Genomic DNA, 25211 nt, shown 5'->3' on the forward strand with positions numbered 1-25211 from the left:
CGGAGTTGAAAAGTACTGACTTTGGGCATTTCAACATTGGTTTATAGTGGCGTTGCATGGAAATTGGAAAGAACGGCTTTGTTATCCTAAAAATGGACAAAATAGCCAAACGACAAGCTTTGGAAGTTGCCGGGTCTTTTTTGTGTTAGTTTAAGCAAACTTCTATATGTTTAGTTCTTTGTTTCTTGGGTTTCTTCAATGAGTCTATGAACAGTGACGTCACGGTAATATGCTACAAGTTCGCGCGCAGCTGCTCGAATGAGCAATCTTATTCGGTCGACCTTGCGGTCATTTGTTAGCGAGAGCTCCGGCGGGTGGGGTGTGTGTTGCGTGTGGTGCCCGCTGGGGTGAATGTGATATACAGCATATCGTTTTTATGTGATTGAAATAATTGCACGAAGCTAGAGCTGAACATTCAAGTGTTTTTCTCCAGTGTTAAAGAGCGTGAGACGGTCATGCAGTTTCAAAAGCTTGCCGTGATAGTCTTCCTGGGCTGCGCCGCTTACGTCGCAGGAACTGCACAGGTACCTAAGGAGATATTAATTATTTAGTGAAAAACCAATAGCAGCTGAGTTGTTCCTAGAAGAAATATGTGCTGCTCACTGGTACGCTCATACGTCAAGTGTTTTCAAATTCCCCTTTGCGGGCGGTGCATTGCAGCCCATGCTTACATAGCTATTGTCAAAAGTTGAATAACATGCCGCGTGCCGGCCATAAGCCATCGGTCGGATTTTGGCGAAAAATACCTGAAGCATTAACAAAACATGGCCGAATGCCTAAGTCATTTTAACAAAAGTTTATTAACTTTTTGATAATATTTTGGGTGGATATTGGTCTGAAAAGAATGATCTACAGGGTGATTTTTTTTTACTTGTTAAAAAGTAATGAGGTTTAACGGCGCTAAAATGCAAATATATATTGTAAAATTATATACCAGCATGACGAGCATTCTGGGACATTTTGATTTCATGCAGACACGATGTGAAGGAACGTCCATCGTGTATTTTACTTGTGCTTGAAGTTACCCCCTCTCTCACCAACACGAATCAGCCCGCCTGAGCACGTGTTGAACAGCACCATGTACTCCCATGCTCATTAGGCGGACTGAAAAGGCTCCTATCACCCATTTTCAGCTCTGCCAGATATTTCCAATGTTTTCTTAGTTATATCTGCCATACCTGGGTCCAAAAACTAGAAGTCTAGAAAGGGCAGGTCGAGGATTTTGCTACTGGCGGCCCTGGTGGTGTCTGATTCGCTGTTTTTGTTTCTCCCTGAAGGCTGATTCTTCAGAGGCTGCACATACGCCAGATGGAGCGTTTGAAGGTTATTCATGACTACAAGCTTGTTCGTGCATTATTTAACGTCTTTCTGAGGTATCTCCTTGATGATCGTATGCTTCGAACTGCCTCAATGCTTCAAAATCATCGTTTTGTGTCGTTCCTTACTGAACGGCGGTGGACCATGCGTGCCCGATTGGTGACACATTTTCAGGCTCCATTGGGGCCGGGGCCTTCGGTTAAAAGGGACAAATCATGACACCATACAAAATGTCCCAGATTTATCTATCACGTGCATTGCTTTTTTGCACCAAATTTTTCGATTTAGGGACCACCATTGACGTTTACTTTTTAACAGTTAAAAAAAATCACCCTGTATAATGTATATGTATCCAAATGACATTTCTAATATTTAGGACATGAACAGGTTAATCACTTTTTATGTGCTTTCCTATCATTACACATACATTTGCCTGAAAATTACCGCATCATTACCACATCAGATCACAAAAACTCAAACTCATAATCTATGAGGGGCGTTCAAAAAGTGTCGCTGAACAATGGAGGAGTTCTGAGGGGTGTTCACGGGCACCGCACACTGCTGCGTGCGCTGTGTGCGGTGCGTCCAGCAGGCGTGGGGGTAGGGGATGGGTAGGCGGCTCTGACGTCACGGCTGCGTGCGGTGGACGGTCCGCTGTGGCCAGTCCCGACCGGCCACAGCGATCGCTGTGTGCGGTGACGGAAGGCTGACGTAGGGACGAAGTGGGCGGAGCTTTGAGGCTGTGTGCGGTCCGACCGCACACAGGGCCCGTGAACAGCCCTCTGAGTTGGAATTTCGGCCTGCAAGGCAGTGTGTAAAATGATGTGTTAATGGGATGTCCACTTATGTAGCCATTAAGTCTGCCATGTGATTGATTCGGGCTGCTAATTGATCGTGACATAGTTTGGGATTCCGGATAGGATGGCCGCGACCCAAAAGACAACAGTGATTCGGTTCATAGTAGGTACTGCAGAAAAGGCACCAAGCGTTATTCTCAAGAAACTAGTGACAACTGACAAGTGACAACACATGTCAAGGTTTGCCTTTCTCACAGCAGCGTCAAATAGTGAGCATCCTTTTTTTAGATATTTTTTTAGATATTTAGATATTTTTTTAGATATTCGCGAAACACTTGAGGGGGAGGCGTAACCCCCCCCCCCCCAACACGGCGCGGGTTAAGTCGGCGTGGGCCTCTTTCAGAATGGCGTGTGTTCCTCAGACACTATTGCCTATATAACTGCGTTTTGTGCATGGGGCTCGGTGAGGATCTGGACTTCCAAAGTTTTTTTTTAAGATTTTGGTTTGTCTTGTTAATGACCAGGTTGAAAAAAACAAGTGGCCGAAATCCGATGAGAAAAGCAGGGCCCTGTTTCACCGGTGATAGCAGCACGCCGATTTTACGACTTGTCAAATTGGGTTTCCATGGAGACATCAACAGGCCCATTGCTCCAACACTACCACAAGTGTGACGTCAGCTCGCGCAATTTGATAGCAGCGTGGTAGCAGCAGCCCGTGAAACACCGCCCGGATTGGGGGGTGGGGGGGTGGGGGGTACCCTACCTTGTAAGCCCCGTCACATGTGGCCGGCCGTCGCCTTTGGGACTTCCAATCATTTTCGGAAAACAACACCCCTGCCTGCGGTCACCGATCAATAGGTAATTCATCACCCTGTCCTCCCTTACATGCACGGATTGTCACGGCGGGGTGCGCCGCACCTATCCCATTTCTGCTAGGCCATTACCAGGATCGTTGCAGTGGCGTCGTACCATTCCAGATGTTTTGATGCCCGTGCCCCGCCACTGTTAAAACTTTATTTTGCCGGACGTAAACTATATGAAATCCTAAAAGCTCCTAAACGTGTTCTTGTGTCAATTTAGTCTTACAGTAGCGCCACACTTGTTAACCCGCGCCCCACGGGGGGGGGGGCTATTTATAGCCCCCCCCTCCCGTTTTTCTGCAATAACTTCCAAACCGCTTGACGTATCGACGCCAAACTTTCAGTACCTTCGGCTGCATCAATTTGACACCTTGTGTCAAAATTTGAACTTCGTACCTACCATAGGTCGGCCGGAAATGACGTCAGAGTGACGTCATGTTCGGCCGATTTCGACGCAAAACATTGAACCACGGCAATCGCTCCCAAGAGCTCAGTTTTTAAGCTACATCCAATTTCTTTGCATGAGAGGACTCAGAATAGACAGCGCTATCAAACTGCTATCTCGGATTTTGAAAATTTTGAAAATTTTGAAAATTTAACATAATAAAATTCAAAATTTATATTTTTACATTTTTTTCAAAAAAGTTTTTGACTTTTCGAAAAAAACCGGAATATATGTGATAGAACGCATTATTATGACTAACTCTAGCAAGTTTTAGCTAAATATCTTCAAAAATGGCCAAGTTATACGCATTATTGCAAAAAAATTAACAATTATTAATTTTTCAAATCAATTTTTCAGCACGAATTTGACATCGTACGCCAATATAAATAGCACCATCGTGTTCCTGAGCTCAAACTGCATCCAATAGACACCTTTTTTGTTGAAAAATTTTCACTTCAAAATTTGACCTTTTTTTGACCTAAAAGTGACCTGACCTAAGCTAAATTTGACTCAAAATGACCTCGAATGACACAGACGACATCAAATTCGAAATGTTTGGCCTAAATGGACCATAAAACATGTGTCACGTGACCGACGGATGATATAATATTTTCGTGACCTGTGATGACCTGACCTTGACCTGAAAATCAAAGTACAAGTTTGGTACCCTCAGAGTATCTAGAGCATCTGTTCACGAGTGTGTGAACCAAAAATGAGCCTGATCTGACTTGTAAGACGGCGGCCAGAGCCCAAAACGTGACGAAGCCAAAATGCTAATAATTTTTACTTTGACCTGACCTGTGACGTCATCGGTGACCTCGAGGTCAATGAAATTAGGTTTCGCTCGACAGTTTTTCCGGGGCTATCAGACGCCGTTTGAATTTTGACGATCGGCCCAGTAGTTTCGGAGTTAGGAGGGGGGGGCTATGAATAGCCCCCCCCCCCCCCCCAGTAGGGCGTGTTATACGCAGACCCCAGTGGGGCGCGGGTTAAGGCGTCATGGGAATTAATAATCGTTAAGCGCCATCGAACATATGAGAAAAAAGTAATTAAATTCCGTTTACTTAACCCTTAATCTGACCTTGTAACGCCATTGATAGGCCTAGCCTGACCTCATGAACCTGACCTGGACCCTGCCGGCAGGCGCCGCTCGATGATGACGACTTTGCGTTCGAGGGCTCCGGCATGTATGACTGGCCGAGGAGCACGGCGGCGCCTGAGCCGGCGGGGCGCGCCGACGGCACCGTGAGCAGCATAGGCGCGCCGTGGGGCCAGCCGGAACCGGAGCCGGAGCTGGACGGCTCCGGCAGCGGACACCGCTCCGACGACGAGGACGACGACTACTACGACTACGACTACCCCAGCTACTACGAGTACCCGGACGAGGCCGACGCCGACAAACATGGTCAGTGCGCCGCCGCCGCCGGCAGCCCGCTGACGCCGCGGCCCCGGCCAGTCTCAGAAACGGGGGCCGGTGGTGGCGTCCCCGACTGCTGTCAGGGTCCATTGGTCGCCAGCTAACTAGTTGTCCGCTGACTAGTTCGGTTTTACCTAATACGCAGGTAGTGTGTGCTATTTCTTGTGCGGGTCATTTTAAGGCGGGATACCCGACCGTTTGCACAGCATGTCATGAATACTTTATTGGGGCGTTTCCGAGGGCTGGTCAGTGCCACTCCCACGTTCGACCTCATATCGTCCGTCAGTACGCCCCGCCGTGTTCCAATCGTGGGCCGGGGGTCTCGTATTCCCTGAACGAGCCGGCCGACCGGACGCCCCAGCGCCGGCTCCTGGCCTGGGCTTTTACTGGACCTGGTGACCCGGCCGTCTCAGGTGGCCTCCCGTCGCACGCCCCCGCCGCGGACGATCGATGGCGCTGGCCTAGACACCTCCCACGCGCCCAGAGACCGCGGTCGGAGGTGACTGTCGTCGTCGCATTCCGCTTGACATAATATTTTATTGAAATGGAAAGTCATCAGAAGCACAGCTTTATGATGTCTAACTAGATGTGCTTGTGGAATTGATTATAGGATGAATTAATGGTCGCATGCAGCGACATAGGGGTTCGTCTATCAAAACAATATGCCACTTCCTTGACATCACTGGTCAGTCTGGCCACTGACGCCAATGTTTGTGTGTTGCTGACGCCACTGGTGTGCGGTTGTAACGTCATCGGTTTAGTATGTACCACTGTCCACCGTTTTGGAGTGGGTTGCAGCAGTAGCTCTATACCTGGGCGTTCGTTGAGGGCGAGCCGTCCCGCTCCCATCATCCCTGAGTCTATGACCTCGTTCCAGTGTTCAGTCCAAGGCTCGGGCGAATACTGACTAGCTTGGAGATACCCATGCTGGCAGGTATTTGCAAGAAACCAAGGGGTTATCGCGGTGTTAGTCATGATAGTGACGATGGACGGGGAACAGGGGGTGTTACCCCGGCTGCTCGACTTGTAATATGTGTTGCAGTATCTCCCTCACCCACTCTTCTGCTCACACTATGCCGGGTCATCGGGAACCATTGGGTACGTGCCGGTCGATCGCGATCAGGGCAAATGGTCGCCCCGCTTTGTGCGCTGCCCTGCGACTTCACCTGCGGGTCGGCTCGCTCACGGAACATAGCCAACTGCGACCGAGGGGCCGCCGGCAGGTGGACTAACTTTGGAGCTTTACAGCTTTACTTGTGTGAGCGGTCTTCCCTGTCCGGGCCGGTGTCGTGTTTCGCCCTGTGAGCGGCTGGTGTGCCGGGTCTCATTTTTACGCGATGCCTTCGTGGAAAACAGGAGGGCCCGATGTGCATTTCCTAATCGGCCATCGGGCGCTGCAGTTGGTGAAGCCGACGGGCCGTCCTATATAAGGTGTGGCCGGCGCGGCGTCGGGCCGCGCAACAAGCCGACTGCCGCGATAGCTTTGAAGCGAGGCAGACGAGCGGCTCGTAAAATGATAGCGGCGCCGGTCCGGGAAAGAGGCGCCGCTCGGCGGCCGCTCCCGATCGGCGGAGGGTGTATTACGGCGCATTTATGGCACGGTAAAACAGGAGCGCCGCCATCCGGCCGTGTGGGGACACCCGCCGCAGCATTGGTGACGGTTGGTGGCATCACCATCTGCCGCCGGAGTGGTGCGACGTCCGCCGCCACGGACTGAGATGCAGACAGAGCTGGGTGTGGTGCCGCTTCTGCCCGGTCGACACACTCGGAAAGGGAGCATTGTGCGGCAGGATGACTGCCGCCGCCCCGTCCTTGGCTCCCTCGACTGATAGGACAGAGCTGTGATAGCGGCGCGCTCGCCGATGGTGTGTTGCCGCTCGGCGTGGTGTGGGGTCTCGTGAGCCAGAGCCAGGTGGCAGCAACCCTAGGTTACCCACGAGTACTGCCGGAAATGCCGCATGGCCATGATATGCACGCAAATGCACACGTGTGCAGAATATGAGACGGGTCCGGGAAATCCACCAACTGCTTGCTACTGGAGATCATGACATTTGTAGGGTATATCAGATTTTAACTGCTGGAATGTGGAAAAAGAAAATACGTATTTTACGGACCGTTAGTTTCATCCACACAAGCTACCGTGATTGGCACAGACCTGGTTTACCCGAGCGCTGGCTCTCGGGCAGCCGGCCAGCCGGCCCGCTGGGTCACTGCTCTGCCCCGCGGCGCACGTGCGGTCGCGGCCGCGCGCGTCAGCCCGGCCAGAGCCGCACGTGGTTGGCAGACACGTGCGGCTCCCCGCGCCCCTCCACTCTGCCGCGTGTCCGTGTATGTTTTGTCTCGCTGGGTTGGCGGAGAAGCGCTGACCGTCAGCGGCGAGCAGCGGTGCGGACGGACAGCTAGGCCGCCGCGCTGGTGGCACCGCCGACCCTTTGTCCTTTGTCCAGCTCATTTGCTGACCAGGCTCTGGGGACGGATGACCGGGCGAGTCTCGCAGCTGGCGGTGACACTGCGAGACTCGCCGCGGCGAGTAGCGGTAGAAGGGTGTGATGACTAGTCAGTGGTCAGCCGCCACCGGACCTGGAGCTGATCGCTGGCTTCCGTGTGACCATACGTAGAACATGGCGCTGCATAAATGCATGTACTGCGTTTTGATGAAACCCCCATCGGACGGCGTCTGGCAGGAGTCGCGCTGGACGAGAGTTGGCCGCGCGTGAGGGGCCAGCCGGCCGCGCGCCGGTGCTCGCTCTCCTTTGTGTCGTGGGCGCTCGTGTTCGGTCCGTTACATCTGCTCCGGTGCACGCGCCCGGCTGCAGCGGCGGCGCCGGCCGACGAGAAGCGTTACGAAACTCTCCGCCGGCGTCAGTAACTAGAAACGCCCGATACTTGGCCGTGCCGCGGCGCTGAGTGACATTGGTAAGTGGTCGGGCTGCGCGCGTCGCTCCGCTTTGTTAATCAATGAGGATCGCGGTCGTGTTGGAGGCCACACTAAGCGGCTTGACATTAGCCGGCTCCGCCCACGGCCGGTGCTCCTTGGGAGCGGCCGCGGCGGTGAGAGCGGGCTGCGGAGCGCGGCCACCGGTCACGGCGTGCACTGATGGCAACGTCTGCGTGCCGGACTAGGCGCGACGGCCTGACAGCGGCGAGCCATGGAACACTGGCCGCTGACCGCTCATCGCCGACTGCTGACCCAGCTGCTGACCGCTGACCACCGGCCGTCGGTCGACAACCCCTGGCCGCTGTCCACAGAGACACGGACTATTATTCTGTCCGACATGGAACACTTTCCAGGAGTGTCATTACCGATTCTCCCGAGACAGCATCGTTGATAGCCGTGAAATAGCTCCATGGAAAACGAACAATGGCTGCTACATAAAAAGGGTCGCTGAAAACCCCCACGAGTGCCGTATCTGGCGAGCCGCATAAATGGCTGGCCGGAAAGGCAAAGCTGACGTAAATTCCGCCTAAACCGTGCTCGCTGTGCCAAACACCGTGCCGTGGATGACTGCCATGCCGCTATGAGGGACGACGCCAGTCGACTCGGCGGCAGCTCGGGACAGTCTGCCGCTCGTGCAGACTCTGCTGAACACCGCTGACATGGCGCCGCGCCGGGCTCGCGTGTCGCTCCTCGTGCCTTTGTCCGCGGCCGATCGGACCGTCTGACGGCGGACACACTATCCGGACATGTCCATGATGGTGCCACTGTCTGTCCTGACATGTCCGTGATGGTCCCACTGTACGCTGGCTACATGTTTGACCCAGCCGTGCCGGCGGTATGTCGATCCCAATGAACGATACGCGGCCCCCATCTGTCTCCCCGAGCAGAATTGGGGCCGGTGGAGCGACGGCTGACGGCTGGCGTTGTGCGCGGCTGTCTGTCATACCAGCAGAGGCACACGTGCGCACGTGCTGCTGGTGTCTGTCCGTGGCCGGCGCCGGTGGGATGGAGGGGACAGAGGGGGAGGGATAGGGAAGTCTGCCTGGTCCCAGATGGAAGGATGGGATAAGTCGCAGCCCCGTGACGGCTGCCGCGACCGCTCCCCCACTGTGGTCACCGACTGCTAGGGTTCGTAGCGATACCCTGCTGAGCGGACCACCCCGGCCACGACTGGTGTGTGCGCGACCCTCCTCATATTCCACTGACTTGGATGTGGAACGTGCCGCCCCAGGCTCGTGTTTGTCGCCGCGCCGTCCTCCGAACTGTGTCTGAAGCTGAACTGACAGGTGTGCGTGCCCGCCGCCGACCGGGCGCGACCTCGCCGCGTCGGCCTGCGATTGTCCCGGAGCTGACGGCCCGTCGGGGCCCGTCCGTGCAGTCAGGCCGGCCGGTCGGCCTGGCCAGGGCCCTGCTGTCCGTATTTTCCTCCCATCGACGGACGGACGGCCCGGCGCGGTTCCTGGAGTGGCTGCGACCGGTCTGCGAGCCGGGTCAGCCGCGCCGTGTGGGCTGCGGAAGGACGCGACGGGCCACGCGTGGCTGACGCCTGACGGCCGCTGCCGGCGGCGCCTGACGTCTGCTGTTCCGCCCGTCCGCTCCCGCGTCTCTCAGTGACATGTATTGGCAGTTGCGCGTCTGTCTGTCAGGTTGTTGGCTGCAGCAGAGCGGGATGTTACGGGGAGGGAGGGAGGGAGGGTGACCCGTCTCCTGGCGGGCCGCCCCGTGAAGCCGGTGTCTGGTCGGGGAAGCTGACACCACTGGCGTCTGACGGGACTCTGCAGACGGAGGCATTACTGGCCCCCCTGCCCCTTCCTGCCCCGCCCGGCGCGGCGGCCGGAGTCGGGCCTCCCGAGCGGGGTGATTGGGTGATCGGGGACCGGGCGACCGGTCCGGTGCCAGTGACGGCCGCAGATGCCCTGATAAAGGGTCCGGCCGGCGCGTGCCGGCTCGTCCCGGCGCCAGCTCAGGAGCGTGGCTGTCCTTGGTCCGCTGGTCGCCGGTGGAATCTACTCCACAGATAGGACCAGAGTGGTTCTTTGATCTGTTTGATGGGTTTATGCATAACGATAGTAGGACTGCTCGAAGATTATTTATGTAAGTTATCGCAATTTACACAATATCTGCTTTCTTAACTATGTTTATGCAATTTCAACTTGTTTGCCCACAATTATTTCAACTTTGGTGAACCTTGAGACACTTTTTGGTGCATAGGACATAACCCTTCAACGAATTACAGTGTGTAAACCATTTTGTACCAAGTATTTACGCTAGCTTGGCCTCATTTAAACAGACGCAATGATAACGAGATCGAATACGTAGGCGGTTTGAAGTTGAAGACCCTTCAGTTATCACAAATTCCACTGCATGACTAAAGGACTGGTATCTGCTCCTCTGGTTAGTGCTTTGTCCCTGTGTGTCAGAGTGTGGCGAGTTTCGCCCGGCGTGGGCGCGGGCAGCTGCGGCTCGTCTCCGCCGGAGCTGTGTGCGCAGCAGATGTGCACTGGCCGCGCGCGGAGCGCCGATATAGTGCCGGACTTTGGCCGGTCAATATGTGCCGGCGGACGGGAGGTGACGCGTCGCGCCGATACCAGGTCAGCGGTACACAGGTTATCGGGGCCGGGTCGGGTCGGCCGCCGCGCAGAGTGGGCACACGCTGGGGTCGCCCTCGAGGCCCCGAGCTGCGCAGTTATTGGACCGAGCTGGCCGCCAGCTGCTGATTCAGTCAATTTCTCCATACCTGTTCTCATCGCAATGCTGGGATTTTTCTTCCTTTTTCGCCCCTCCATTTCGTATCCTTACGTCCCCGCGTTGCCCCGTCCTGTAGTCCGCTGCAGCGCGTTCTGTCCGTTTCTGTGTACACGGCACAGTACACACCCACGTGCACACCATCTCCGCTCTGTGCAGCGGCAGCCGCACACAGCTCGGCACAAAACACGGCGGCTCGCACAGCGCACCGCACAGTGACGGAGTGGGGACGTCCGCCCCTCCCCATCGTCGTCGGCGTCGATAAACAGTCAGCCTGAGGAGCTCCGCACCCTTCAGACGCCCTCGCAGCTGCCGTCGGCGGCGGCTGGGACTCCGACCGGATGTTAGCTCTGCGTCAGAGTTCCCAGACCGGAACTGATGATCAATGGCCTGGTGTTTTAAACCAGGCGTGGAACCGGTGCAGTCTGGAGCTCGCCAGTGACGCCCCCGGGCGATGATGTTAAATCGATTGGGCTGACATTTACGTGCCGTTGATTGGGACAGGATGTGGCGTATCCGCCTCTCGAACTGCGAACTGCATTGACGTGTCGGCTGCTAAGGATCGGCCGCTTGTACGCAGGCCTTCTGTACACACGGGACTTGAATGAATGAGTGGTAACGCCTGCGGTGCATCGCCTATTCTGCTAAGTGCCAACTGCCTCAGGCACGGAGGGTCGATAGGCGCTTCGTCATAAACGCCGGCTCATGGATCGCGCTAGAATGCCGTGGCGATTTTCGGCGAATTAATTTGCGCCCCCCGCGATGTTTGTGTGACAGATGCCGGACATTCCTGGTTGAGTGTCGTCTCTGACGGTGTTTGCCCCCGACTGACAGGGTCGGGGCGGCCGTGAGAGGAGCCAGCCCCGCGCGTGTGTCACGGGACTGGTCAGGGCGCGATGTCGCCTGGTGGTACGTTTATGCGACCCTGTGAGTGCTGACACTGGCTGCGGCCGCAGAGCAGCGATATCAACAGGCTGTCTATCGGCGCAGACGCTCCGCAAAAAGGGTCGTCAGTTTCGACCTCGCCGGGTTTCGTCATTGGTAGCTTTTTGCTGTCCGGCCGATCGTGCTGTTAAGATAACCACGATACCGATCGAAGGCGCGCGGCGCGGCGGAGGTGCGTCACGAAGTGTGCCGTCCGGCCGGACCGGTCTGGCGGCCGGTCAGGTGTGCGCTGGATGCCCGATCACGTTGGAAAGTGGGCGGGGAGCGTCCTCGCCGGCTGACTCATGGCCGCTGTCGGAAGTTCGTGCCCACTATTAATCTGCCTGTTCCGTGAGAACGGGCCGTGCTCTGCGCTGTTTCCCCGCTCTGTTTGGGCTCATTTCATTGGTCGTGTCCGGGTCCGGGTGTCGCGACAGTGCTCCGGTCCTTAACCCTCGCCCGCACATGGGGGGGGGTTGCCACCCCCCCCCCCCCCAGGTAGTCTTTCTGCTCTGCACTCAACATTTTTAGAGCTAGAAGGCTGATTTTTCGTATAGCTGCTCCTCTATCCTTTCTTGATGTCCACTGAAAATTTCAAGTTTCTGTGGTTTTTGGTTTCGGAGATATGACCTTGTTTTTCAGGTCATGTCATGACCCAAATGGCCAATTTTCAACATCTTGCGTTGGCTATGGGCCTTGTGAGCTTCTGACACCTTGATTTCGGCCTTTTTTGCCAGTCTTACCTCCCACCTATCATGGAACATGTTGTTCGACGATGTACAGATGTCAAGGTCAAGGTCAAGGTCAACCTAGGTCATCTAAGATAATTGCGTTTTAGGCAAGCGGAATTTACTTTTTGTGATTTTTTTTACTGCATTTTTGGTAAAAGCTTCTCAGATCATGATTTCATGTAATATGGACACATAAACAATCGGTGCACACATCAGTATACACACAGACACACACAGACATACAAACACATATAATTGACCTTGACCTAACTTGACCTGAAATGACCTCAGCAGCAAAAACCTGGTCGGGTAGTGTGACAAAGAGGTTCTAGCTGGCTTGGCACCAGAAAACGGCATCGTCATCGGTATATGATAAGCAGCGCACTTGATATCCAGCGGTGACCCAAAACAGCAACATTTTTTAGTTTGACCTGACCTGGAAGGTCAATGACTGACCTGAGAAGGTAAAACTGGGTATCATTGGATTCTTCTCTTCCCAAAGAATCTTTTTGGTCTCTACCGCTAAGCTCTATCTCCAACAGGAACGAAATGGCGCGGGGGGTGGCAACCACCACCACCCCCCCACCACCCCCATGTGCGTTCTAGGATGGGAAAATGGCATGTGCGGGCGAGGGTTAATGTGACCCGGCTGGCCGCGATTCTGTCCTGACGCGGGCCAGGCGTGACCCTGACCTGAACTGGCGGGCCGAACGGCCCTTGCTAGCTCCAGACGGTTATTGTGTAACGGTGAACCGAAGGATTGAGGGCGCGGCTCATCCGTCTTCACACCGATCCGTAGAATTTCAGACGGGACTGATTTGTGATTTGAATAGGACTGATCTGTGGAATAGGACTGGAGACCCGCAGCCAGTCGGAGCGCGCAGGTGATCACCGCCGCTCCTCTGTGCGGCTGTCAGTGCGGCGCGCGCGACTGTGAGCCGTGCGCCGCCTCCCTCCTCGGGTCCGCCCACGCCGGGACGGAGTCGGCGGCCGCTCCCTGGTGGAGCCGCTCCCTCCACTTCCGCCGCCAGCTGGCTGGCCGCGGTCGATGGTCGCGCCGCCGCCGCCGCCGCCGCCGCCGTGTGCGACGTCTGGGCCGGCGGCGGCGGCGGCGCTGTGCCGCGGCCGGCTGCACGGTGCAGCGCTGCGTGCGCCGCGGTGCCGCCGCCGCGGCCGCCTCCCGGTATGGCGAGGCGCGCCGGCCGGCCTTGGCACTGGGTGGACCGGCGCCCGCCTGCCGCGGCCGCCGCCGTCGGTCCGCGCCGCGCCGCGCCGCCGCTCACTTTCTAGCTGCGAAGGCTGGCGCGTCTGCCCGCCGCGCGGCCGAGCCGACTCAGCTGCCCGACGGACGAGCACCAGGCGCCGAGCTCACAGATGAGGGACAGACGCCGTCTCCGGGGACCCGTGCTGACGTCACGTTCTCGGGCGGCCGTGACGTCACGTCCAATCGGCCGTGACGTCACGCCCATTCAGATGTGATGCCGCGGGACAGGTCGCGGGGATATGCATCTTCGGCTGCTGCTGTGAATGCCGAGGGATGACGTTGGACGCGCCTGGGAATGGAGGTGCGAGGTGGGCTATTCTGGGCAGCCCCACAACAGAGCCGGATTCTGCGGATCATATTTTTTTTTAGTAGCAGCATGTTTCTTTTCATAGCCTCGGTTCCAGTCAGCTTTACCACATGACTGAGGCCCAGCTTCTGTTGTTTTTACGCTGTGATCGGCTTTGTGTGGATTGATACTGCAAACTGGTCTGCGCGAGTGATACACCGAATGGCGTGAGGCACCGCTGCCGCGGCCGCGGGTATAACCGGCTAATACCGGCACCCGTTACGTCAGCACGGACGTCAGCGCGGTCACGTGACCCGACGGACCGCAGTGCTCCATTGACGGCGTTATGGTGTGGATCACCTCGGCCGGGCACGTGACCCGGCTACCTAGTCAGCTCAGCACTGCCCCCGCTGGTTGTGTTGTCAGGTAGCATAGGCCCCTCTATGTATACGTTATTTGGTAGCCTATGCAGGTAGGCAGTGCTTTTCTTGAAATCGAAATGCTGAGACTAGCGTCGGCTCAGATACCGGGCTGTATTCTGAAGTGGTTGTGTGGGACCTGAGCCCGGTTCATATACATACAGTTTTTTTTTTCTGTATGAACTGGGCCCTGCTGGGATGGACTTCTAACCGATTGAGTAGAGCTCCGTTGAATAATCCGGCATAGGACTGCTGTTTAATGTTTATCCCCGAAGTCAGACCGCCCACAGTCTGCGCCGTTGCGCCGCTCTTCACTCACGGCTCAGTCCTGGTGTCCAACAGACGCCGCGACCTCCACCCCTTCCCCTCCACTGCCTGCGGGTCCGGGGCAGTCGCTCCATTAGCCCAATCTCCCTGGGAACACGGGCGGCGCTGTTCGCTGCTGAGCGCTGAGAACCGCCCGTTCCCGGCGCCCGCCCCAGCCCTGCTCGCCGCTGCACCCGCCGTGACCTGCCATGGGCCGCTCGGCCGGCCGGCGCCTCTGTTGACACTGCGGCGGCATTGAAGAGCGCTCCGTTTATGCAAGTCCATTCTCTGTTTATGGGGGAATGTCGCGCGGCGCCCGTGTGTGCAGACTGTCCCGGAGGTGGCACCAACGCCTGCTAACGACGCCGCGGCCTGCGTCTGGCTCTGAGCGCGCCCTTGGCTGCACCGCTCGGTGACCTCTGGCCGGACCGCCCGGTGACCTCTGGCAGCGCCGATAATCATATGCGCTCCCGGAACACTTGTGCGGGCTATCTCAAAAGGCCATCTGGGTTTCTGCTGATCGATTCGCGGTCTCCTCACGCTGCAACAGCGGTAATCAGAGACTCGTGTCCGAGGAGGAGAAAGCGCCACATTATGCGGCACCTCCTCGGCTGTGGAAAGTTTGACGGGTGTCTGTGTCGTCCCTCCGTCCACCGGCGGCGCCACCCACCACCTGTTGACCGGGACGCAGCGGTGAGCGGTGCACCGACCCGTCCCGGCCCGGCCCGCCCATTACCTGCCATTACACAGTCCGGACGGGGACGTTTTTATCGCGTCCGGCCGGGGCGGCGGCGGCGGCGGCGGCGCCCCACAGGCGACCGTTTTTTTTGTCGGCGACGCTCCGGTCACCCCAGTGACGGTCGGCGGCGGATGCTGCTGACGCTAGTAGCATCCGCCTCATAGCAACCAATGACTGGGTGCGATGGCAGGGCCGGGTAGCAGAGACCAGTGTTGCTCCTGTGATCGGTTGCCGGCATAGGGAGGGCCAGGAGGTCCGCCGTGCGGGGATCGGCGCTGCAGAACGGTCTGTGTTCCCTAAATCCGACCTCTGCCTCATTCCTCAGCTGGCTGGCTCTAAGGAGCAGTGGACGATTCGGCCAACCTGGGTGACGGACAGACAGTAGCTAACATGCTGAATGCTTTGTGGACGCAGTAGTTGATCCTGTAAGTAGACGGATGACTGCTTTAGGTGGCTAGGGATCGCCATCCAGTCATCTGTTTCCTAGCTGGAGATTCATCTTATTCTTGAAGATCGTGTGTATCTCAGTTCCCCGACCTTCCTGCAGGCTCTTAGATCTGCTGGATCTGCTTTGTCTCATTGTTAGCTTTTGGCTGACCGTCATGTGTCGCAACCGGGATGTGATTGACGCCTTCGATCTGCATTTCCATTGTGCACTGGGTGCTGGTGGGCAGTGTGTTTATTTAGATGAGCGCCGAGTGCCAGCCGCCGGCCGGCGCTTGACCGGGTGGTCCCGGCCGCGGTGTTCCATTTCAAAACACACCAATCCAGATGTCAATTACCGCAGTATTTAAGGCGGCCGGCAAAGAAACCGACTCATTCATGGCAGGCCCATTTCGTTGATGGAGGCACCAGAACCCTCTCTCTTCTGTATTGCAATGTCCAATTGGGATTTGTCTGGTATTGGATATGTCGCAGTCTTTGTTTATTTATGCACTCTGCAGCCGGTCACCACCATGTCTTCGACGCTTGACGGTCCTTTCGGCGCCGTGACACTTGTTAATGAAGCTAATTAAAATGTCAATTAACGCTCTTGGAGTGTGTTTTGGCGTCTTGCTTTAATTAAGGCCTCCGCAGCAGCTTTTGTCCACATTTCTCATAGCAACGCATATCTTACTCTGAATGGCCTTGACCTTTGTTCTGAGGTCATGGCTTGTTATGCTCTCTGCCTGCTCCGAATGACCTCCGAAATCTCCATGTCGCCAATGTCACTGGGCCGGGATGTTGTTGGGCGGCTGCCATTTGACGGAACACTGCAAGCCTGCCCGTGCAACCCACCGGATGCGGTGACCATATCCCAGGATAAACTAGCCATGTTCTCAGATACTGTGGGCATTTCCCCGGATACAGCGCACATGTCTCCGGATACAGGGCACATGTCCCCGGATACAGCGCTCATGTCCCCGGATACAGCGCTCATGTCCCCGGAAACAGCAGATGCTGCACGGGGCTAGTGTAGTGTATGCATCCGATCCTTCCGCCACCACACAGCGCTCGGCCGGCTGGTCAGTGGTCAGATAGTCAGCAACCAGCCCCTTCTCCGTCTCGGTCGGCCGGATGATCGTCCCGGCCGGTCGGCATTCCGGGCCGGCCATTTTCCCACTGGGACCGTCTGTCTGCCGGGTGGTCTGCGCGGACCGTCATCAGACCACCCGGGCTCCCACCGTCCCGACAGCTTCATCGGCTGTGGGTCCGGCTCGCCGCGGGGACGGTAACCGGCCCACCGGGACAGGACGGGACGGCCGGCGGAGTGGCGGCGTGCTCCCCCGGGAACAGGTCGGCGCTCGGTGCCGGCGCGTCCCACAAGGTCGCCAGGCGCCGGTGAATGGGCCGGGTGCCGGTCCGGGACGTGTGGCGCCCGTCAGGGGCACGGCGACGGACCCACGGCGGCCGTATATGGCGACACAGAGCCGCCGCTGGCACCGGGCGGCCGTCGTGTTATCGGACCCGGCCGGCTGCCTTGTCGGAAACCCCGCTCTGAAGTAGAATGGACCCCGCACACCGCGGGTATGAGTCAGTGAATCGACTGGGTCGCAGAGTGCCACTGGTGGACCAGATTCAAGTGACATTGGACTGAAAGGGTTTAAAATATGGTCTGAAAAGGGTTTGAAAGGGGCTGAATACCTTTTGAGATGGACTACGACTTTTCAACAAAGACAATTTTTCTGTTCTTTGTCCTCGGTGATGAGCGTGAATAGAATGGGTATTGGGCTGCCATTTCGCGTGGCCCCCTGCAAGCTTGTTTCACCACTAAATGTTGATTTTCTGTATGAAAGACCTCAGGATGGACTGCATGACTTCACTATTGTTCGCGTGAGAGAGTTTCCTCTCAAAGTCAGCAGACCATGAGCCACAAGTCGGTCGTTAATCCCCGCTCTGTCTGTTTAGGTGAATAATTGCGGTTGGATCTAGCCAGTCGCTACAATCAACGAGTTTTACCCTCGGCAACCTCTAAAAATCGTGTAGGAAGTTGGCCACGTTCTTCCTTATGCTGGTTTGCTCCACGGCTGTTGAATCATATCGTATTCCTTGGTTGCCGGCCTCTTGTCTGATACTTCATCTGTAGTGGGGAGAACTTTACTGTAGCCGTCACATCTTCTAACTTGAACTTGTGAGCTGACTGTCCTGAGGACACACTAACGTGTTCAACAGGGCGGGTCTGTGTTGCTTGCCGTGTGAGATAAATATACGACAGGTCAGCCAGTCACGGTAGCTCGTTCCTGCCTGTCGTGTGGGCGGAAGCAGCAGTGGGGTGGGGAGGGGACGGATCTGTCTCCATCTCTCTGGGGTGGTGTCGGGGGGGGGGGGGGGGCCTGTCCGAGTGATGTGACGGGTCGGACCCCTGTCCTGTCTGTCGCTGTCTGGGCGGAGCCCCTGTCCTGTCGGCCGTAGCTGGGGCGGAACGTGTCAGTTGTGCAGAGGTAACTCCTGACAGGGAGCTCGGCGCACCGCCCCTCCCCACAATCTCTCCCGCCGCGGCAGTGAAGGGACGGCTGGCCAGGCGCCGGGCTCCCACGAGCCGATTCTCACGGACGCTGCCTGCCGAGCGGGATTCCTCTCTCAGCAGACGCCTGAATTACGAAGGAAATTAAAGCGTCAGGCCGGTTCCTGTGCGCGCTCGACCCCGGTAGGGTCCAGGAGATTACCCCAGCGCGGCGGGTCGGGGTTCGGGGGAGGTGAATTGCCAGCCAGCTGCTGGAAATAAGAATCGGTACGTGTTGTGGCTGGTATGGATGTGGATGATGTGGCAGTGGAGTTGCGCCTGTTCGGAGTCGCGTATATGGCCTCCATGCTGGAGTCTACCTCCATGCCGACTCGCGCACGAGTCGCGTTATTGGGGTGTTGAATTCATTGCAGTAGCGTTACATGCTTTGACAATTCGGAGGAAGCGACCTTCGCGATACATGTCAAGTGCTGCTGAAATCTAGCTTTTTAGCGGATCTATGTAGACGTCTGTTTAGTTTAGTGTAGTGAACAGCCATGTTTCTTTAGATGAAATCATATGATGATCATGATCCTGTATTTTATGTCGTCTTGAAGGAAAACTTCCTTTCTCGGAAATGGTCCAGGATCTATATTGCTGGATGTGCGTCACTACTTAACCCTGCATGTTCCTGAATGATTCGTGTCTACAAAAATTCAGTGAAGTTCTTGATTTGATCTTCTTATCGATAATACGACCTTCATCAGGCTCTAGCTTGATTAAGAAACTATTTCTCGTAGAAATGTAACTCTATTTCGTTACAACTCGTTTCAAAACATTCAATTAGTATCCCCTGCGGAAGTAGGTTTCACGGTTTCCAGAAACCGTCGTCTCTAGTAAACACTGCATAAACAGAGCATGGTGAACGTGTAAACACTGAGTAAACATGAGGCTGGTCGCGGGACACGGAGCAGATACGAGCTGCGGTGGCGGAGACGGACGGATTCGTGCTCTCACCACGCCATCTGCAGTGGCGCGTGCACTCGTCTATCCTCCCCGCCCCGGGGTCGCTCCCTGGCCCCGTCCCCGGCTGTCCGCCGGTAGTGTTACAGGGCACACAGTCCCACTGCCGGTAGCTGTGTGTGTATGTGTGTAGGCTGCCGGGCCGACCGGCGCCGCGCGCGGCCCTAATGGCTGTTTGCGCCGGCTAATGAAATGCGCCGGCTCGTGGCGGGCGCGCTGTTTGGATGACGTGGACGGCGTGTCCTGACGACGAGTTTGGCGGCTGAGGTCAGCGGTGACGGCGCTATCTCGGTCCTCGCCCCCCCCCCCCCCCCCATCAGCCGACGTCACGCGTCCCTCGGCCCTTCCGACCGAGACCGGACACCCAGGCAGTAGCCACGTAGGTATCCTCTTACTTCCCCGTCTGCCCACCGGACCGCATGGACGGGCAGCGGGCTCTCCCCTCCCTTCCGGCCTCTCTGTCAATGGCGTCATCCGGGGTGAGGCGTCATCGGCGGATGACGGCGGATTCCAGCACCGAGGACATCGGCTGGTCGCCGGCGCCAGGCACCACACTCGTGATCTGTTGTATACTGATGGGCGCCGCGGCGCCATTCGATGTGCATGGCTGATGATTTGGCGCGGGCGCCTCCATTGACCGTGTTCGCCCGATTTCGATGCTGAAAACTTGCAGCGGTGGGCTGCGACTGGCTGAAAGAGGGGTTGTTTGTTTATAGGTCTTTCCCGTGTCAGTTTATCGTGATGTTGTTTGCTCGGCGGTGCTGCTGCCGCCTGCCTTTGTATGCACGGTTTGACAATGGTGCTACTGATTGGTGAGTTATGCTCTGTAACAATATGTGGGACAAACATCCTGTGTGAACTGACACTTATGTCCGCTAACACTGTCCGCACGCCGTGCCGAACACAGTGCAGTCAGTGTCCGTCTTGCCCACAGCTCTCTCACTGACGTATCGTGTTCTCTGAGTTCCATCACTGACTCCTCGCAATCTCTGTGCCCCCTCACTGATTCCCCGTGTTCCCTGTGCTCCCACACCGACTCCCGTGTTATTCGTGCTCTCTGATCTCCTTCACTGATTCCCGTGTTATCCGTGCTCGCTCGCCGACTCCCGTGCTCTCCGTGCTCCTTCACTGACTCCCCGTTATATTCGTGCTCCCTCGCTAACTCCTCGTGTTCTCTGATGTCCCTCGCTGACCCTCGTGCTCTCTGTGCTCCACAGACGACTCCATCTCCAAGGAGAAGGACAGTAGCAATCCGTCGGTGGGCGTTGGCGTGGTCCACTCCGTGCCACCAGTGCGAGTGGAGGAGCCGGTGGTACACAGCGAGCACAAGCCGTCGCTCGGCGCGGAGCGTCACCCGGAACCCAAGGTCAGTCGACGGTCAGGTCATGCCAGGTCGAGACGGTCGATTGGCGTAGACACCTGAGCGGGTGGAGCGCTGAGAATGCTGCTGCTCTTGTGGGTGAGGTGGTTGACTAACCGGGTCAGGTCAGGTCTGGTCGGTCTCATCGGTCAGCCACAGGGCCCTGTTTCATGGCATGTCGCTGCCCATTGCTACCACGTACTAACGCTTCAGTTTCCATGGAACTATAAGCGAAATTGCCAAATTTGTTGATGTTTCCATAGAAACTGAAGCGGTAGCAGCGAGTAGCGGCGTGCGGTGAAACAGGCCCAGGGGCCGGCTCGTAGTGGCACACCGCGGAGTGGTTGTGTGCCGCTCCGCCCGTGCCGGCTGCTAGGGGACCGGGGGCGCGCCGGTGATTCGCACTGGAGGCACGCTGCAGATTCCAGGGCGGCGGCCGAACGTGAGCAAATGCTCCGCTCCGACTGGTCCGGTCCAGTAACCGGCCTTGGCGGCGGTAGGGTCCATTCGCCGCCGGCTCACCCCGATAAAATAGCCCTTATGCGCTGGGCTGAGTCAGCCGCGCACCGTGAGCGCCGCGCCGCTCGTATCGCGCCGAATTTGTCACGGTGCGGCGCCGGCCGCCGCGGGGCTGCTCGGCGATGTGCCGTTCTGCGCCCATCCCTCTACCCTTCCCGCGGCCGCTCTGAGTCCCCGCTGTTTAAAGCTCCCTGGTGTATTGGTCTTGGTCCCGTGGGATATCAGTTGATAACTGTGTGGACTGTGTTTTCTCCTGCCACCTGTTATCGTTCGGTCCTCTGTGTGGTGTGTTGTTTGTGCTGTGCCGTGTGGTACGTCTTTTGGTGCCGTGTGTCTGTGTGTGTGTCGTCCGTAGTGCCGCTAGCTCTGTAGCTCCGCCGCGCTGGTCCCGACCGGCCCGGCTGTCACACCGCTGCAAGGCCGTCCGGTGTGCGGCCCGGCTCACCGTTACCTGGCCTGGCACATCACCCGGCAGGAGGGGGGGGGGGGCACCGGAGCGTCACCCTCGCCTCCGGTCGGACGGTGTGACGACCGAACTCAGTGCCAACGTCCGAGCCCTGCGCTCTGCCCAATCTGCCCAGACAACCGTTATTTGCTTGGAATGTGAAAATGGGGCAGCGCAAGTGGCGGATAGCCGCGGCGCCTACAATTGAGATGTTTGTGAGATAGATAGGTGCGCCCTCGCCGCCGGTGAGCCCGGAGGGAGGCTGTCGGTGCGTTGTACTGCTATTTGTGGTTGTTGTACTGCATTGATTGTGTAGGTACTGTCGTTGTACCGCTGTTGTACGGCTGTTGTACCGTCGTGGGCTCCGTTTGAGTGGACTGTCGTGGCAGCAGTGCAGGTTTACCTGTGTGTCGTAGCAGCTGTGGTCGGCCCTCCCCTCACCTCCGCTTTGATGATCGCTCATGGATTCTCTAGCGCCCATGCCATTTTCTTCAGGCAGATTGTGTCAGGATAATCGGTGATTGTTGCGTTCTTGCGTTCTGTGCTGCTCCATAGGATCCTACTGTCGCGCTTTGTTCGCCCTACCCAAGCCTGAATAGAGGAATGTGGTCCATTTGACCTCGGAGCCTTCCGCCCTCCCGCTGACTGGACAGACGTGTGCTGACCTCCGTGTGACCCCGCCTCTCACCCCTGACCTCGCCGCGGCCCGGCTCTGACCTCCCCGCTCACCCGTCAGCCGGCGCCGGCCGAGGAGGACGAGGATCTGTACGACGACGACGACGACGACGACCTGGTGCTGCCGCCCGAGGTGACCCTGCAGGAGTTCGAGAACGTCGAGAACGAGCTGCAGACCGTTAAGGAGAAGGAGGAGGAGCTGGAGCGCGAGCTGGAGCTGGAGCGCGAGCTGGAGCGCCAGCGCGAGGCCGACCTGGCGGGCAGCATGGACGGGCTCGGCACCAAGGCGGTCGATCGCAACACGTCCTTCTTCGCGCAGCCCGGCATCCTGGCAGGTGAGAGCCGTGGGGAGAGGGGAGAGGGAGGGAGAGAGGGTTTACTCGCCTCGCACCGTGTCCGTCGTGGCGGACTCCCTATAGGGAACAGTGACGTCATTTCCGATAGTTGAAACGACGTGCCGTAATCCCCATACCCTTGTTTGTTAACGCGCCCCTAAACAAGCAGAGATGTGTCGTAGTACTTACTGCTCGCTCCCCATGGTCAATGGCATGAATCATCACACCTATCCACCTTATAAGAAATCATTGGTAGCATGTGTCGCCGCCATGCGCTTGACACAAATCCACACGTTTTCTCTGGCCCACCCGAGTTATCTGGTGCCAAGAGTCTGATCACGCACTGGTCACTGGGAAGTTATTGCGCTGTGAGGAGCCACTGTAATGTATATGCTCCCATACCGGCCTCCTGACGTAAGCGGAGCGCGTGCAGTCATCACATGGGCGGGCCATCAATGCCGTCAACGGTGACACAGCGCGGCAAAAATGTGAACTGGCATCATGGGGATTGACGCAAACGTTTGCCGTAAGAGTGATTGATTTAATTTACATTGGAAAGCGGGACATTTCATCAGCTCTTCTCTCAGCGCTATAGCTTTATTCGTCACTATTACTCGGCGGCCCTTATGTACAAATGCATAAGAGCCGTCTGTACAAATGCAGGGGTCACAGGTCAATGACAGATATGTACAAAGGTCTATGAGTCAGGACTCTATCTATCGGCGCCCTTAGACTGTGCCGGCGCGGTGGCGGGATGGTGGGCGGCAGCGCCGTGCTGATCGGTGTCTTTTGCCACCGTGCTGGTGGTGACCCCCTGTTGTCAGTCGGGGTCAGGTCGAGCTAACGCATCTCGGCCATTCAGCGGCTAAAAAGAAAATGGCGGAATGTTTGTTTATATTAAAGAAGTTTGAAAACACGGAAGTTCCCGAGATAAACAACATCCAGGATTTCCCTCCGAGCATTAGTTCAGTACTGCGCAGTGCTCAGCGCTCCGGTACAGCCTCATTCCCGGGTCATCGCTTCCACTCAGAAAGCTGATGACGCAACGTTCTGCGAAACGGCGTCAACGTCTTCTTACGGGCTACTGGGGATTGGCGGCATTATGCTATCTACTGTGACCATATGCAATGTAGGTTTGCTGGGACGAGTTGGCTTAGTTTCGGTAATTGGAATGTCATTCACCGCAATCCTAATACGTCGCCAGGGCATCGGTCGCATTTCCCTATTGTCCAACCGTGGATCGACTGCCATAGAGAATATGCCCATTATCTGTGCGCTCCGGGCGCCGTAAAACCCACATAAATCATCATCCTCAGCACAAGAAATTATCATTGGCATCATCCGCCCGCCTGTGCCTGACCGTTCGCTCTCTGTGTCATATTCCAGCCGTGGTCGGTCTGCTCTGACCGTTCCTCCCCGCGTTTCAGCAGCGGTCAGTCTGACCCTCCCTCCCCTGTTTCAGCCGTGGTCGGCGGCGCCGTGGTCGGCCTGCTCTGCGCCATCCTGCTGGTCATGCTCATCGTCTACCGGATGCGGAAGAAGGACGAAGGATCGTACCCAGTGGACGAGCCCAAACGCTCGCTCACCGGGGGCAACAGCTACAGCAAAAACAAGGAGTTCTACGCGTAGATGTTGCCGTCGCGAAGCTGACAGCGCGCCGCACAAGTGCGCGTACCTGTGTTCGTGTTTGTCAGACTGTTCCGTGTGAGTGAGAAAGATGGGTGCCCGTGTAACCATAGAGCTGTAGATAGAAAGTGGTGAGCGTGAGAAGCTGAGTGAACAAGAGTGAGCGAGACGATTGTCGGTGTCAGCGGGTGTGCGAGTGAGCGAGTGAGCGCGTGCAGTGCTGAGTTGACGCCGGGACCACTCACACCCTGTATTTTATATGTATTCTGTGGCGCTGGCACCACGTCAATGGGCCTGCCGCGGGCGCGCCTATGACTGATCCAAGCAGCTCACGGCAGCGGTCGACGACAGCGTCACCTACAACGGCACTGCGCCGCCGGCAGCGCCACCTATCACGGCACTGCGCCGCCTGGCGACGCTGGTGTTTCCGAGCACGCTCTCGTTCCTATTTCGTCTGAGGCCGCGCGGGCCGGTCTGAGGGAATAGGGCCGCAGCGAGCGCAGTTCGGGGAGCGCGGCGGAGCGCGGGACCGGCCGGCCGCCCACTGCCGCCGCTGCCGAGCCGGCCAGCTCTGTGCCATATCCGCCGAGCGGGGGCCGCTGCCGCCAGCCGAGAGGGCGCAGCCAACGCCGGCCACAACCTGACGTCCGCGGGAGATTATCGGTGTTTAATAATTATTTTAGCGCTTATAGGGACACAGGAAGGTGTTTCCTTTGTGGTTGATGCTTCTTCCTTAGGTCTTATACTTAACTGGACGACTCGACTTTTACGTGGTTGTACAACGAGTCTGCGAGATGGTTTGTCGTTAACGTTGTGATGTGCGCGACTCTGCGCGATCGGGCAGGGCCTCCGCAGTGATGGCGCGGGGCGTGCACATCAGCCCCACGCACCCGAATAATGTTTGTACGGAACCAGAGAAAGAATACAAATTCATTAAGAAGCGCGTGTATTTCGATGGTGAGCTCAGCTGTGCTTACGCCCCAATGAGAAACGGGCGCGTTCCATTTTTAAATTTCATTTTGAGAGGAAAATGTGAACTAACGATGTTAACGCAAACTATTGTAGTGGGACCGCGGAGTCCCATGCGATCTGAATCTAAGGCAAGTGCGAAGGTTCG

General features: G+C 56.9%; 1 protein-coding gene across 1 annotated transcript; it reads left to right on the forward strand.

Annotated features, from left to right (window-relative positions):
• The first annotated feature begins 1 nt into the window (after nucleotide 1).
• On the forward strand, nucleotides 2-25032 carry LOC122391438 (syndecan-like). The gene is made up of 5 exons (XM_043385341.1): nucleotides 2-524; nucleotides 4563-4824; nucleotides 20352-20500; nucleotides 22195-22468; nucleotides 23931-25032. The coding sequence occupies exons 1-5, from the start codon at nucleotides 456-458 to the stop codon at nucleotides 24095-24097; spliced, it is 921 nt and encodes a 306-aa protein (XP_043241276.1). The 5' UTR covers nucleotides 2-455; the 3' UTR covers nucleotides 24098-25032.
• Nucleotides 25033-25211: the final 179 nt, after the last annotated feature.

The sequence above is a fragment of the Amphibalanus amphitrite genome, unplaced genomic scaffold (assembly GCF_019059575.1).
Source record: "Amphibalanus amphitrite isolate SeventyFive unplaced genomic scaffold, NRLGWU_Aamphi_draft 000437F_arrow, whole genome shotgun sequence".
Lineage (NCBI taxonomy): Eukaryota > Metazoa > Arthropoda > Thecostraca > Balanomorpha > Balanidae > Amphibalanus > Amphibalanus amphitrite.